We start from the raw sequence: 15,571 nt of genomic DNA, 5'->3' as shown, positions 1-15,571 counted from the left end.
AGCAGAACAGCCCACCTCAGCATCCGACAAAAGTCTCGACACCACAGCAGAACAGTCCACACCAGGCCCTGACCATAGAGTCGACATCACAGCAGAACAGACAAATTAAGAACCCCAAGCCCAGCGGCTCTCACCCCCTCTGAGCACCTCCCCTGTCAGCCACCCTGATAGCCCTTCTGACAACCCCCCCCCCCACACCCACTGAGGACAAACACAAGACACAGATTGTACTCCTTATGGACTCAAACGGAAAATACAGTGCCTTGCGAAAGTATTCGGCCCCCTTGAACTTTGCGACCTTTTGCCACATTTCAGGCTTCAAACATAAAGATATAAAACTGTATTTTTTTGTGAAGAATCAACAACAAGTGGGACACAATCATGAAGTGGAACGACATTTATTGGATATTTCAAACTTTTTTAACAAATCAAAAACTGAAAAATTGGGCGTGCAAAATTACAAAACTTTTTCCCAAACACAGTGTGTCTAAATTCTGGTGTCCAAACACCCAGCGCGCCCTAGGCCTTCTGTCTGAGGACCAACTAGGCTCACCTAGCCATATAATAATACACACAGGCACAAACGACCTGAGAGCACAGCAGGAAAGGGTGGCCACAGCACTGAAGGGAGTGATTGAAAAGACTTCTTCTACTTTCCCCAACGCACAAGTGGTTATCTCCACCCTGCTTCCACGAAAAGACTTCCACCCTGCCACAATACAGCGGGTAAACGCAAGTATTTCCCGTGACTGTGCCTCAAAACCAAATGTTTTCCTGGCCTACCACTCCACCCTGGACTTAAACAGCCTCTATGACACCACCAGGTCCACCAGGTCCACCTCTACAAGGCAGCAGTGCCCACCTTTGCCCGGACATCACTCTCAAACGTATCCCACACTTCACACAGGAGCAACAGATCAATAGACACCCCACCCAGATCAGCGAGACACTCTCCCAGACCTGCGGGACCCCCCCCCCTGGACCTACACATAGAGGACCCACGCCAAGAGGACTTACATCCAGACCACAGCACCCCCAGCCACAGCACTCCCAGGCACATCCACACCCCCACCCCAACCAATCAACACCCCCACGTCAACCATGCCCACACCCCATTTAGGCCCCCTCAGATCAGACCTATGCCACTCCTGCCCACCCCATGCACCCCACCCCCGCAAAGAGGGCCTCAACATGGAAATCACACTTACGCCCAGGTAGTGAGCGGGCAAACAGGCCCAACCCACACACTTACTCCAAGCCAATGACATGTACCAGATGCTCAGCAAGCTCTGCTCACACTTACTTGTCTGATGCCAAACCACATGACAACACTGGAACAACATTGTATAATTTATAGAACACAAGTTGAGAGTTTCAAAGAAAAATCTCAGACTGGCCAATGAAAATAAAGAATTAAGATGGGCAAAAGAACACAGACACTGGACAGAGGAACTCTGCCTAGAAGGCCAGCATCCCGGAGTCGCCTCTTCACTGTTGATGTTGAGACGGGTGTTTTGCAGGTATTATTTAATGAAGCTGCCAGTTGAGGACATATGAGGCGTCTGTTTCTCAAACTAGACACTAATGTACTTGTCCTCTTGCTCAGTTGAGCACCGGGGCCTCCCACTCCTCTTTCTATTCTGGTTTTCGCTGTTCTGTGAAGGGAGTAGTACACAGTGTTGTATGAGATCTTCAGTTTCTTGGCAATTTCTCGCATTGAATAGCCTTCATTTCTCAGAACAAGAATTGACTGACGAGTTTCAGAAGAAAGTTATTTGTTTCTGGACATTTTGAGCCTGTAATCGAACCCACAAATGCTGATGCTCCAGATACTCAAATCAAATCAAAGGTATTTATATAGCCCTTCGTACATCAGCTGATATCTCAAAGTGCTGTACAGAAACCCAGCCTAAAACCCCAAACAGCAAGCAATGCAGGTGTAGAAGCACGGTGGCTAGGAAAAACTCCCTAGAAAGGCCAAAACCTAGGAAGAAACCTAGAGAGGAACCAGGCTATGTGGGGTGGCCAGTCCTCTTCTGGCTGTGCCGGGTGGAGATTATAACAGAACATGGCCAAGATGTTCAAATGTTCATAAATGACCAGCATGGTCAAATAATAATAATCACAGGCAGAACAGTTGAAACTGGAGCAGCAGCACGGCCAGGTGGACTGGGGACAGCAAGGAGTCACCATGTCAGGTAGTCCTGAGGCATGGTGCTAGGGCTCAGGTCCTCCGAGAGAGAAAGAGAGAAAGAGAAAATGAGAGAGAGCATACTTAAATTCACACAGGACACCAGATAGGACAGGAGAAGTACTCCAGATATAACAAACTGACCCTAGCCCCCGACACAAACTACTGCAGCATAAATACTGGAGGCTGAGACAGGAGGGGTCAGGAGACACTGTGGCCCCATCCGATGACACCCCGGACAGGGCCAAACAGGAAGGATATAACCCCACCCACTTTGCCAAAGCACAGCCCCCACACCACTAGAGGGATATCCTCAACCAGCAACTTACCATCCTGAGACAAGGCCGAGTATAGCCCATAAAGATCTCCGCCACGGCACAACCCAAGGGGGGCGCCAACCCAGACAGGAAGATCACATCAGTGACTCAACCCACTCAAGTGACACACCCCTCCTAGGGACGGTATGAAAGAGCCCTAGTAAGCCAGTGACTCAGCCCCTGTAATAGGGTTAGAGGCAGAGAGTCCCACTGGAAAGAGGGGAACCGGCCAGGCAGAGAAAGCAAGGGCGGTTCGTTGCTCTAGAGCCTTTCCGTAGACCTTCACACTCCTGGGCCAGACTACACTCAATCATATGACCCACTGAAGAGATGAGTCTTCAGTAAAGACTTAAAGGTTGAGACCGAGTTTGCGTCTCTCACATGGGTAGGCAGACCATTCCATAAAAATGGAGCTCTATAGGAGAAAGCCCTGCCTCCAGCTGTTTGCTTAGATATTCTTGGGACAATTAGGAGGCCTGCGTCTTGTGACCGTAGCGTACGTGTAGGTATGTACGGCAGGACCAAATCAGAGAGATAGGTAGGAGCAAGCCAATGTAATGCTTTGTAGGTTTGCAGTAAAACCTTGAAATCAGCCCTTGCCTTGACAGGAAGCCATTGTAGGGAGGCTAGCACTGGAGTAATATGATCAAATTTTTGGGTTCTAGTCAGGATTCTAGCAGCCGTATTTAGCACTAACTGAAGTTTATTTTGTGCTTTATCCGGGTTGCCGGAAAGTAGAGCATTGCAGTAGTCTAACCTAGAAGTGACAAAAGCATGGATTAATTTTTCTGCATCATTTTTGGACAGAAAGTTTCTGATTTTTGCAATATTACGTAGATGGAAAAAAGCTGTCCTTGTAACAGTCTTGATATTTTCTTCAAAAGAGAGATCAGGGTCCAGAGTAACGCCGAGGTCCTTCACAGTTTTATTTGAGAGGACTGTACAACCATTAAGATTAATTGTCAGATTCAACAGAAGATCTCTTTGTTTCTTGGGACCTAGAACAAGCATCTCTGTTTTGTCTGAGTATAAAAGTAGAAAGTTTGCAGCCATCCACTTCCTTATGTCTGAAACACAGGCTTCTAGCGAGGGCAATTTTGGGGCTTCACCATATTCCTTGAAATGTACAGCTGTGTGTCATCCGCATAGCAGTGAAAGTTAACATTATGTTTTCGAATGACATGCCCAAGAGGTAAAATATATAGTGAAAACAATAGTGGTCCTAAAACGGACCTTGAGGAACACAGGAAATGTACAGTTGATTTGTCAGATGACAAACCATTCACAGAGACAAACTGATATCTTTCAGACAGATATGATGGTATCAAAAGCAGCACTAAGGTCTAGGAGCACGAGGACAGATGCAGAGCCTCAGTCTGATGCCATTAAAATGTAATTTACCACCTTCACAAGTGCCGTCTCAGTGCTATGATGGGGTCTAAAACCAGACTGAAGCATTTCGTATACATTGTTTGTCTTCAGGAAGGCAGTGAGTTGCTGCGCAACAGCCTTTTCAAACATTTTTGAGAGGAATGGAAGATTCGATATAGTCCGAAAGTTTTTTATATTTTCTGGGACAAGGTTTGTCTTTTTCAAGAGAGGCTTTATTACTGCCACTTTTAGTGAGTTTGGTACACATCCGGTGGATAGAGAGCCATTTATAATGTCCAACATAGGAGGGCCAAGCACAGGCAGCAGCTCTTTCAGTAGTTTAGTTGGAATAGCTCCAGTATGCAGCTTGAAGGTTTAGAGGCCATGATTATTTTCATCATCAGATACTCAACTAGTCTAAAGAAGGCCAGTTTATTGCTTCTTTAATCAGTACAACAGTTTTCAGGTGTGCTAACATGATTTCAAAAGGGTTTTGAAATGATCAATTAGCCTTTTAAAATTATAGACCTGGATTAGCCAACACAACGTGCCATTGGAACACAGGAGTGATGGTTGCTGATAATGTAAATGACTATAGTAGCTATAAACGGCAGATTTTTTATGGAATATCTACATAGGCGTACAGAGGCCATTAACAATGTCTACACTGTATTTGTTATCAATTTGATGTTATTTAATGGACAAAAATGTGCTTTTCTTTCAAAAACAAGGACATTTCTAAGTGACCTCAAGCTTTTGAACGGTAGTGCATATAGTCAATGATAGGCTTCGAGGAGACTCCTATGGTAGGTACACCTATAGCTCATCTCTTGGCAGTAGTACTGTAGACTACTTTATCACTGACCTCAACCAAGAGGCTCTTAGAGCGTTCACAGTCAGCCCACTGACACCCCTATCAGATCACAGCAAAATCACAGTCTACTTGAACAGAGCAATACTCAATCAAGAAGCATCAAAGCCAAAGGAACGGAATTACAGTGCCTTGCGAAAGTATTCGGCCCCCTTGAACTTTGCGACCTTTTGGCACATTTCAGGCTTCAAACATAAAGATATAAAACTGTATTTTTTTGTGAAGAATCAACAACAAGTGGGACACAATCATGAAGTGGAACGACATTTATTGGATATTTCAAACTTTTTTAACAAATCAAAAACTGAAAAATTGAGCGTGCAAAATTATTCAGCCCCTTTACTTTCAGTGCAGCAAACTCTCTCCAGAAGTTCAGTGAGGATCTCTGAATGATCCAATGTTGACCTAAATGACTAATGACGATAAATACAATCCACCTGTGTGTAATCAAGTCTCCTTATAAATGCACCTGCGCTGTGATAGTCTCAGAGGTCCGTTAAAAGCGCAGAGAGCATCATGAAGAACAAGGAACACACCAGGCAGGTCCGAGATACTGTTGTGAAGAAGTTTAAAGCCGGATTTGGATGCAAAAAGATTTCCCAAGCTTTAAACATCCCAAGGAGCACTGTGAAAGCGATAATATTGAAATGGAACGAGTATCAGACCACTGCAAATCTACCAAGACCTGGCCATCCCTCTAAACTTTCAGCTCATACAAGGAGAAGACTGATCAGAGATGCAGCCAAGAGGCCCATGATCACTCTGGATGAACTGCAGAGATCTACAGCTGAGGTGGGAGACTCTGTCCATAGGACAACAATCAGTCATATATTGCACAAATCTGGCCTTTATGGAAGAGTGGCAAGAAGAAAGTCATTTCTTAAAGATATCCATAAAAAGTGTAGTTTAAAGTTTGCCACAAGCCACCTGGGAGACACACCAAACATGTGGAAGAAGGTGCTCTGGTCAGATGAAACCAAAATTGAACTTTTTGGCAACAATGCAAAACGTTATGTTTGGCGTAAAAGCAACACAGCCCATCACCCTGAACACACCATCCCCACTGTCAAACATGGTGGTGGCAGCATCATGGTTTGGGCCTGCTTTTCTTCAGCAGGGACAGGGAAGATGGTTAAAATTGATGGGAAGATGGATGGAGCCAAATACAGGACCATTCTGGAAGAAAACCTGATGGAGTCTGCAAAAGACCTGAGACTGGGACGGAGATTTGTCTTCCAACAAGACAATGATCCAAAACATAAAGCAAAATCTACAATGGAATGGTTCAAAAATAAACATATCCAGGTGTTAGAATGGCCAAGTCAAAGTCCAGACCTGAATCCAATCGAGAATCTGTGGAAAGAACTGAAAACTGCTGTTCACAAATGCTCTCCATCCAACCTCACTGAGCTCGAGCTGTTTTGCAAGGAGGAATGGGAAAAAATTTCAGTCTTTCGATATGCAAAACTGATAGAGACATACCCCATGTGACTTACAGCTGTAATCGCAGCAAAAGGTGGCGCTACAAAGTATTAACTTAAGGGGGCTAAATAATTTTGCACGCCCAATTTTTCTGTTTTTGATTTGTTAAAAAAGTTTGAAATATCCAATAAATGTCATTCCACTTCATGATTGTGTCCCACTTGTTGTTGATTCTTCACAAAAAAATACAGTTTTATATCTTTATGTTTGAAGCCTGAAATGTGGCAAAAGGTCGCAAAGTTCAAGGGGGCCGAATACTTTCGCAAGGCACTGTATATTAAGAAATGCTATAGATGGAAGGAAAGTAGTGTAGAAATCTACCAGAAATCTATTAGGCAACAACAAATTCAATCCCCTTTAAGACAACATCCTGGACAAAATGTTCCACTGTAATAGTGAAGGTGTAAACTTGGCAGTAGAAAACTTAAACAGTAAATTTGACCTCTCAGCTTCCCTATCAAATCCCAAAAATTGCAACAGAAAACCACAAAAACTTAAACCAATGACAAATGGTCCCAATACACACAAGTGAAGACAAATTTGACCTCAATAACTACCGTGGGATATGTGTCAACAGCGACCTAGGGAAAATCCTATGCTTAATCATTAACAGCAGACTCGTACATTTCCTCAGTGAAAACAATGCACTGAGCAAATGTCAAATTGTCTTTTTACCAAATTACCTTATGACAGACCACATATTCACCCAGCACACCCTAATTGACAAATAAACAAACCAAAACAAAGGCAAAGTATTTTAATGGTTTGTTGCTTTCAAAAAAGTTTTCGATTCAATTTGGCATGAGGGTCTGCAGCATGATCACTGTCATAGCAGCCACATACAAACAGCATGATCACTATCATAGCAGCCACATACAAACAGCATGATCACTGTCATAGCAGCCACATACAAACAGCATGACCACTGTCATAGCAGCCACATACAAACAGCAGGATCACTATCATAGCAGCCACATACAAACAGCATGACCACTGTCATAGCATGACCACTGTCATAGCAGCCACATACAAACAGCATGACCACTGTCATAGCAGCCACATACAAACAGCATGACCACTGTCATAGCAGCCACATACAAACAGCAGGATCACTATCATAGCAGCCACATACAAACAGCATGACCACTGTCATAGCATGACCACTGTCATAGCAGCCACATACAAACAGCAGGATCACTATCATAGCAGCCACGTACAAACAGCATGATCACTTTGCACTTTGTATAATTCGTTCCCACATCTACATGCTCTCATGTTCTCACCTTTTCTGTTTAGTAGTTGTCAACACAACAGCATTCAACGACCAGTTAAAATTTTTAAAAAAAAGTCAAACCCTTATACCCTTAAACTATAACCACTAACCTCTAACCGCTACAACCGCTTTCCGCTACAACCGCTACAACCACTAACCGCTAACCGCTACACAGAGCCTACATTGTTGTCACCATACACTACAATACCAAAACTTGTGGACACTTGCTAATCGAACATCTCATTCCAAAATCATGAGCATTAATATGGAGTTGTCCCTCCTTTGCTGCTATAACAGCCTCCACTCGTTTGGGAAGACTTTCCACTAGATGTTGGAACATTGCTGCTATAACAGCCTCCACTCTTCTGGGAAGGCTTTCCACTAGATGTTGGAACATTGCTGCTATAACAGCCTCCACTCGTTTGGGAAGACTTTCCACTAGATGTTGGAACATTGCTGCTATAACAGCCTCCACTCATCTGGGAAGGCTTTCCACTAGATGTTGGAACATTGCTGCGGGGACTTGCTTCCATTTAGCCACAAGAGCATTAGTGTGGTCGTGCACTGATGTTGGGTGATTAGACCTGGCTCGCAGTCAGCGTTCCAAATCATCCCAAAGGTGTTCGATGGGATTGAAGTAAGGGCTCTGCCCCCACCACCCCTCTCAAGCCTCTATATACATTGATGCCCCCCATTTTCTTATATATATATATATACACACACACAACCCTCTGATAAAACTAGACAGAAATGGTAAGATAGTATAGTGTTGTTATCTCCCCTCCCCTCCCCTCTCCTCTCCTCTCCTCTCCTCTCCTCTCCTCTCCTCTCCTCTCCTCTCCTCTCCTCTTCTCCCCTTCTCTCTCTCTTCTCTCTCTCTTCTCTTCTCTTCTCTTCTCTTCTCTTCTCTTCTCTTCTCTTCTCTTCTCTTCTCTTCTCTTCTCTTCTCTTCTCTTCTCTCCTCTGAAGAGTAAACCAGTTGTATCTGCTCATCAGTCAGTCCCTCTAACAGCAGGCTAATCAAACAGCCATCAGTGGATCAATAGCTATCCGCTGTCTGGAACCCTGGAACCTAGAGAGACTCCACAAAGCATTTCAGACGCTATCAGCAGCTAGCTGAGACAGACCACTAGGGAGAGGAGATAATGCTTTTAATACTCAACACAGAGCGATATAGAGGATGTGTATCATATCATCACATTACTATAGCACTTAGAGAGGGGGGAGAGAGAAAAACAGAGATGGATAATTCACACTACCGGTCAAAGGTTTTAGAACACCCACTCACCTACTCAAGGTTTTTTCTTTATTTTTACTATTTTCTACATTGCAGAAAAATAGTGAAGACATCAACTATGACACAACACATATGGAGTCATGTAGTGAACAAATCAAAAAATATATTTTAGAATTGAGATTCTTTCAAATGAACCATCCTTTGCCTTGAATCCCGCATTGCACTGTTAAGGCTTCTAGGAGTAGTGGGTGGAGCAGTCAGGCGCAGAGAGCAGGTTTAGTTCCGAACGTGGATCTTTATTCCAAAGACAGTGAAAACGGACATGCCAAACACATGAAATAACCAGTCCAAACAAACAGGACTAAACTGTCCGTAAAAATAGAATGCACAAATAATCCAACACCATGAACAGAAAACAAGCCCAATAAGCCGACGGGCCTAGTGCCCTTAAATAGCCCACAAACAGAACTAAACTCAAAACAGGTGTAACCAACTAGACCAAACTAAAAAAGGGAATCGATGACAGCTAGTAGGCCGGCGACGACGACCGCCAAGCGCCGCCCGAACAGGAAGAGGCACCATCTTCGGCGGGATTCGTGACATGCACACACTTGGCATTCTCTCAACCAGCTTCATGAGGTAGTCACCTGGAATGCATTTTATTTAACATGTGTGCCTTGTTAAAAGTTAATTTGTGGAATTTCTTTCCTTCTTAATGCGTTTGAGCCAATCAGTTGTGTTGTGACAAGGTAGGGGTGGTATACAGAAGATATACCTATTTGGTAAGTCTATATTATGGCATGAACAGCTCAAATAAGCAAAGACAAATGACAGCCCATCAATACTTTAACTGAAGGATCGTACCCTTTTTTTCAATTTTCGCCTAAAATGACATACCAAGATCTAACTGCCTGTAGCTCAGGACCTGAAATAAGGATAGTCATATTATTGATACCATTTGAAAGGAAACACTTTGAAGTTTGTGGAAATGTTAAATTAATTAAGGAGAATATTATTTTTATTTTTTATTTATTTAACCTTTATTTAACCAGGTAGGCTAGTTGAGAACACCTTTATTTAACCAGGTAGGCTAGTTGAGAACACCTTTATTTAACCAGGTAGGCTAGTTGAGAACACCTTTATTTAACCAGGTAGGCTAGTTGAGAACACCTTTATTTAACCAGGTAGGCTAGTTGAGAACACCTTTATTTAACCAGGTAGGCTAGTTGAGAACACCTTTATTTAACCAGGTAGGCTAGTTGAGAACACCTTTATTTAACCAGGTAGGCTAGTTGAGAACACCTTTATTTAACCAGGTAGGCTAGTTGAGAACACCTTTATTTAACCAGGTAGGCTAGTTGAGAACACCTTTATTTAACCAGGTAGGCTAGTTGAGAACACCTTTATTTAACCAGGTAGGCTAGTTGAGAACACCTTTATTTAACCAGGTAGGCTAGTTGAGAACACCTTTATTTAACCAGGTAGGCTAGTTGAGAACACCTTTATTTAACCAGGTAGGCTAGTTGAGAACACCTTTATTTAACCAGGTAGGCTAGTTGAGAACACCTTTATTTAACCAGGTAGGCTAGTTGAGAACACCTTTATTTAACCAGGTAGGCTAGTTGAGAACACCTTTATTTAACCAGGTAGGCTAGTTGAGAACAAGTTCTCATTTGCAACTGCGACCTGGCCAAGATAAAGCACAGCAGTGTGAACAGACAACACAGAGTTACACATGGAGTAAGCAATTAACAAGTCAATAACACAGTAGAAATAAAATGGGCAGTCTATATACAATGTGTGCAAAAGGCATGAGGAGGTAGGCGAATAATTACAATTTAGCAGATTAACACTGGAGTGATAAATGATCAGATGGTCATGTACAGGTAGAGATACTGGTGTGCAAAAGAGCAGAAAAATAAATAAATAAATAAAGTATGGGGAGGAGGTAGGTAAATTGGGTGGGCTATTTACCGATAGACTATGTACAGCTGCAGCGATCGGTTAACTGCTCAGATAGCAGATGTTTAAAGTTGGTGAGGGAGATAAAAGTCTCCAACTTCAACGATTTTTGCAATTCGTTCCAGTCACAGGCAGCAGAGAACTGGAAGGAAAGGCGGCCAAATGAGGTGTTGGCTTTAGGGATGATCAGTGAGATACACCTGCTGGAGCGCGTGCTACGGGTGGGTGTTGCCATCGTGACCAGTGAACTGAGATAAGGCGTAGCTTTACCTAGCATGGACTTGTAGATGACCTGGAGCCAGTGGGTCTGGCGACGAATGTGTAGCGAGGGCCAGCCGACTAGAGCATACAGGTCGCAGTGGTGGGTGGTATAAGGTGCTTTAGTAACAAAACGGATGGCACTGTGATAAACTGAATCCAGTTTGCTGAGTAGAGTATTGGAAGATCAAATCAAATCAAATCAAATCAAATTTATTTATATAGCCCTTCGTACATCAGCTGATATCTCAAAGTGCTGTACAGAAACCCAGCCTAAAACCCCAAACAGCAAACAATGCTGTATTTTGTAGATGACATCGCCGAAGTCGAGGATCGGAAGGATAGTCAATTTTACTAGGGAAAGTTTGGCGGCGTGAGTGAAGGAGGCTTTGTTGCGAAATAGAAAGCCGATTCTAGATTTGATTTTGGATTGGAGATGTTTGATATGAGTCTGGAAGGAGAGTTTGCAGTCTAGCCAGACACCTAGGTACTTATAGATGTCCACATATTCTAGGTCGGAACAATCCAGGGTGGTGATGGTAGTCGGGCGTGCGGGTGCAGGCAGCGAACGGTTGAAAACCATGCATTTGGTTTTACTAGCGTTTAAGAGCAGTTGGAGGCCACGGAAGGAGTGTTGTATGGCATTGAAGCTCGTTTGGAGGTTAGATAGCACAGGGTCCAAGGAAGGGCCAGAAGTATACAGAATGGTGTCGTCTGCGTAGAGGTGGATCAGGGAATCGCCCGTAGCAAGAGCAACATCACTGATATATACAGAGAAAATAGTCGGCCCGAGAATTGAACCCTGTGGCACCACCATAGAGACTGCCAGAGGACTGGACAACATGCCCTCCGATTTCACACACTGAACTCTGTCTGCAAAGTAGTTGGTGAACCAGGCAAGGCAGTCATTAGAAAAACCGAGGCTACTGAGTCTGCCGATAAGAATATGGTGATTGACAGAGTCGAAAGCTTTGGCCAGGTCGATGAAGACGGCTGAACAGTCTTTTATCGATGGTGGTTATGATATCGTTTAGTACCTTGAGCGTGGCTGAGGTGCACCCGTGACCGGCTCGGAAACCAGATTGCACAGCGGAGAAGGTACGGTGGGATTCGAGATGGTCAGTGATCTGTTTGTTGACTTGGCTTTTGAAGACCTTAGATACGCAGGGCAGGATGGATATAGGTCTGTAACAGTTTGGGTCCAGGGTGTCTCCCCCTTTGAAGAGGGTTGATGACCGCGGCAGCCTTCCAGTCCTTGGGGATCTCAGACGATATGAAAGAGAGGTTGAACAGGCCGGTTAATATGGGTTGCGACAATGGCGGCGGATAGTTTCAGAAATAGAGGGTCCAGATTGTCAAGCCCAGCTGATTTGTACAGGTCCAGGTTTTGCAGCTCTTTCAGAACATCTGCTATCTGGATTTGGGTAAGGGAGGAGCTGGGGAGGCTTGGGCAAGTAGCTGCGGGGGGACGGAGCTGTTGGCCGAGGTTGGAGTATCCAGGAGGAAGGCATGGCCAGCCGTTGAGAAATGCTTGTTGAAGTTTTCGATTATCATGGATTTATCAGTGGTGACCGTGTTACCTAGCCTCAGTGCAGTGGGCAGCTGGGAGGAGGTGCTCTTGTTCTCCATGGACTTTACAGTGTCCCAGAACTTTTTGGAGTTGGAGGTTCAGGATTCAAATTTCTGCTTGAAAAAGCTTGCCTTTTACAGCGTTATATCATATTGGCCAGTACTACAGTTTATATTATATTGTCCAGTACTACAGTTTATATCATATTGGCCAGTACTACAGTTTATATCATATTGTCCAGTACTACAGTTTATGTCATATTGTCCAGTATTACAGTTTATGTCATATTGTCCAGTACTACAGTTTATGTCATATTGTCCAGTATTACAGTTTATGTCATATTGTCCAGTACTACAGTTTATATTATATTGTCCAGTACTACAGTTTATATTATATTGTCCAGTATTACAGTTTATATTATATTGGCCAGTACTACAGTTTATATCATATTGTCCAGTATTACAGTTTATATTGGCCAGTACTACAGTTTATATCATATTGTCCAGTATTACAGTTTATATTGGCCAGTACTACAGTTTATATTACATTGTCCAGTATTACAGTTTATATTGTCCAGTACTACAGTTTATATCATATTGTCCAGTACTACAGTTTATATCATATTGTCCAGTACTACAGTTTATATTATATTGTCCAGTACTACAGTTTATATCAGTTAAACAGACAAAATACACCAAGGACAGGATCCAAAAACATTCAGTGTGGATACAAAACAACTACACTTGACTTATAAATGAATCTCGGTTACAATGCAGCTGTGACTCTGTCTTGACCTTGAACCTCGGAAGTCAGCTGGCTTCACACAGCGTGATGACATCAGACATATGGGTGCTAACCAAATGGCATCCCGTTCCCTATATAGTGCACTACGTTGGCAGTAAAAGCTCGCCACTGGGGAAGCAGACACACTTCAGAGATCTTGATGCTTTTTTTGTCATTAACTTTGGGCGTGGCAAATATGACAGCTATCTCGCTTTCTTACCAAATAATTAATCATTGTTGTGATCACAGATTGTTTGACGATAAGATAAACTTCATGGATGGTAAGAGTGCATAGCAACACTAAAATCAAACATGTAGGTAGCTAATGTCACCAAAACAAGCTGGTTGAATTCTTTGCTTATTTGTTGAACTTAAACAAGTGCATTCAGTGATAAACTGTGCTGGTTAGAATGCTAATGTTGATGTCACATAGAGCTGATGGTGTTAGCTAGCAATTAGCCACTAGGCTTACAGTATACAGAGCTGACTTTGTGTAGCGTTAGCATCTGACAAACTAATTGCTAGAGGTTAGCTGCTGGAGGTTAGCTGCATAAGAATAAAAACACAAGCCGAACACTAGTTGATAGCCCAACAGTAGTTGATAGCCCAACACTAGTTGATAGCCCAACACTAGTTGATAGCCCAACAGTAGTTCATAGCCCAACAGTAGTTCATAGCCCAACAGTAGTTGATAGCCCAACACTAGTTGATAGCCCAACACTAGTTGATAGCCCAACAGTAGTTGATAGCCCAACAGTAGTTGATAGCCCAACAGTAGTTGATAGCCCAACACTAGTTGATAGCCCAACAGAAGTTCATAGCCCAACAGTAGTTGATAGCCCAACACTAGTTGATAGCCCAACAGTAGTTGATAGCCCAACAGTAGTTGATAGCCCAACAGTAGTTGATAGCCCAACAGTAGTTGCTAGCCCAACAGTAGTTGATAGCCCAACACTAGTTGATAGCCCAACACTAGTTGATAGCCCAACAGTAGTTGATAGCCCAACAGTAGTTGATAGCCCAACAGATAACAATTGACCAGCAAAGAAACCAACACGTGTGCTGTTATATCATTTTCCATTAGCCTATCAGGTGTCAGTGTCTGTTAGCCTATCAGCAGTTTATATTCCTCACCATAGACCAGAGTTGACAACAAAAAACACCAAGCAGAGATGATTGAGACACACCCTCTCTGGGGCAGCCATCACTATCACTGGGAAGTGGGACAGCTATCACTATCACTGGGAAGTGGGACAGCCATCACTATCACTGGGAAGTGGGACAGCTATCACTATCACTGGGAAGTGGGACAGCCATCACTATCACTGGGTAGAGGGACAGATATCACTGGGAAGTGGGACAGCCATCACTATCACTGGGAAGTGGGGCAGCTATCACTATCATTAGGCAGTAGGGCAGCCATCACTATCATTAGGCAGTAGGGCAGCCATCACTATCATTAGGCAGTAGGGCAGCCATCACTATCATTAGGCAGTAGGGCAGCCATCACTATCACTGGGAAGTGGGACAGATATCACTATCACTGGGCAGTGGGGACAGATATCACTGGGCAGTGGGGACAGATATCACTATCACTGGGCAGAGGGACAGATATCACTATCACTGGGCAGAGGGACAGATATCACTATCACTGGGCAGAGGGACAGCTATCACTATCGCTGGGCAGAGGGACAGATATCACTATCACTGGGCAGAGGGACAGCTATCACTATCACTGGGCAGTGGGGCAGATATCACTGGGCAGAGGGACAGCTATCACTATCACTGGGCAGTGGGGCAGATATCACTGGGCAGAGGGACAGATATCACTATCACTGGGCAGTGGGGCAGCCATCACTATCACTGGGTAGTGGGGCAGATATCACTATCACTGGGCAGTGGGGCAGATATCACTATCACTGGGCAGAGGGACATATATCACTATCACTGGGCAGAGGGACATATATCACTATCACTGGGCAGAGGGACAGATATCACTATCACTGGGCAGAGGGACAGATATCACTATCACTGGGCAGAGGGACAGATATCACTATCACTGGGCAGAGGGACAGATATCACTATCACTGGGCAGAGGGACAGATATCACTATCGCTGGGCAGAGGGACAGATATCACTATCACTGGGCAGAGGGACAGATATCACTATCACTGGGCAGAGGGACAGATATCACTATCACTGGGCAGTGGGTCAGATATAACCAGCACCTGGTAGTGGGGCAGATATCACTATCGC

The 15,571-nt window shown here is 43.9% G+C and overlaps 1 protein-coding gene across 1 annotated transcript in view; it reads right to left on the bottom strand.

Annotated features, from left to right (window-relative positions):
* Positions 1 to 841: 841 nt before the first annotated feature.
* LOC115101843 (potassium voltage-gated channel subfamily A member 2-like) overlaps positions 842 to 15,571 on the bottom strand; it is a 30,257-nt gene continuing 15,527 nt past the window's right edge. The window contains exons 5-6 of the mRNA XM_065005095.1: positions 1,273 to 1,331; positions 842 to 983 (exon numbers count right to left, since the gene is read on the bottom strand). Of these exons, the coding sequence (XP_064861167.1) occupies positions 842 to 983; positions 1,273 to 1,331 (201 nt within the window). The remainder of the gene's footprint in view (positions 984 to 1,272; positions 1,332 to 15,571) is intronic.

This window comes from Oncorhynchus nerka, linkage group LG20 (assembly GCF_034236695.1).
Source record: "Oncorhynchus nerka isolate Pitt River linkage group LG20, Oner_Uvic_2.0, whole genome shotgun sequence".
Lineage (NCBI taxonomy): Eukaryota > Metazoa > Chordata > Actinopteri > Salmoniformes > Salmonidae > Oncorhynchus > Oncorhynchus nerka.
The sequence above is the reverse complement of the archived record's forward strand: the minus strand, read 5'-3'. Positions and strand labels throughout refer to the sequence as shown.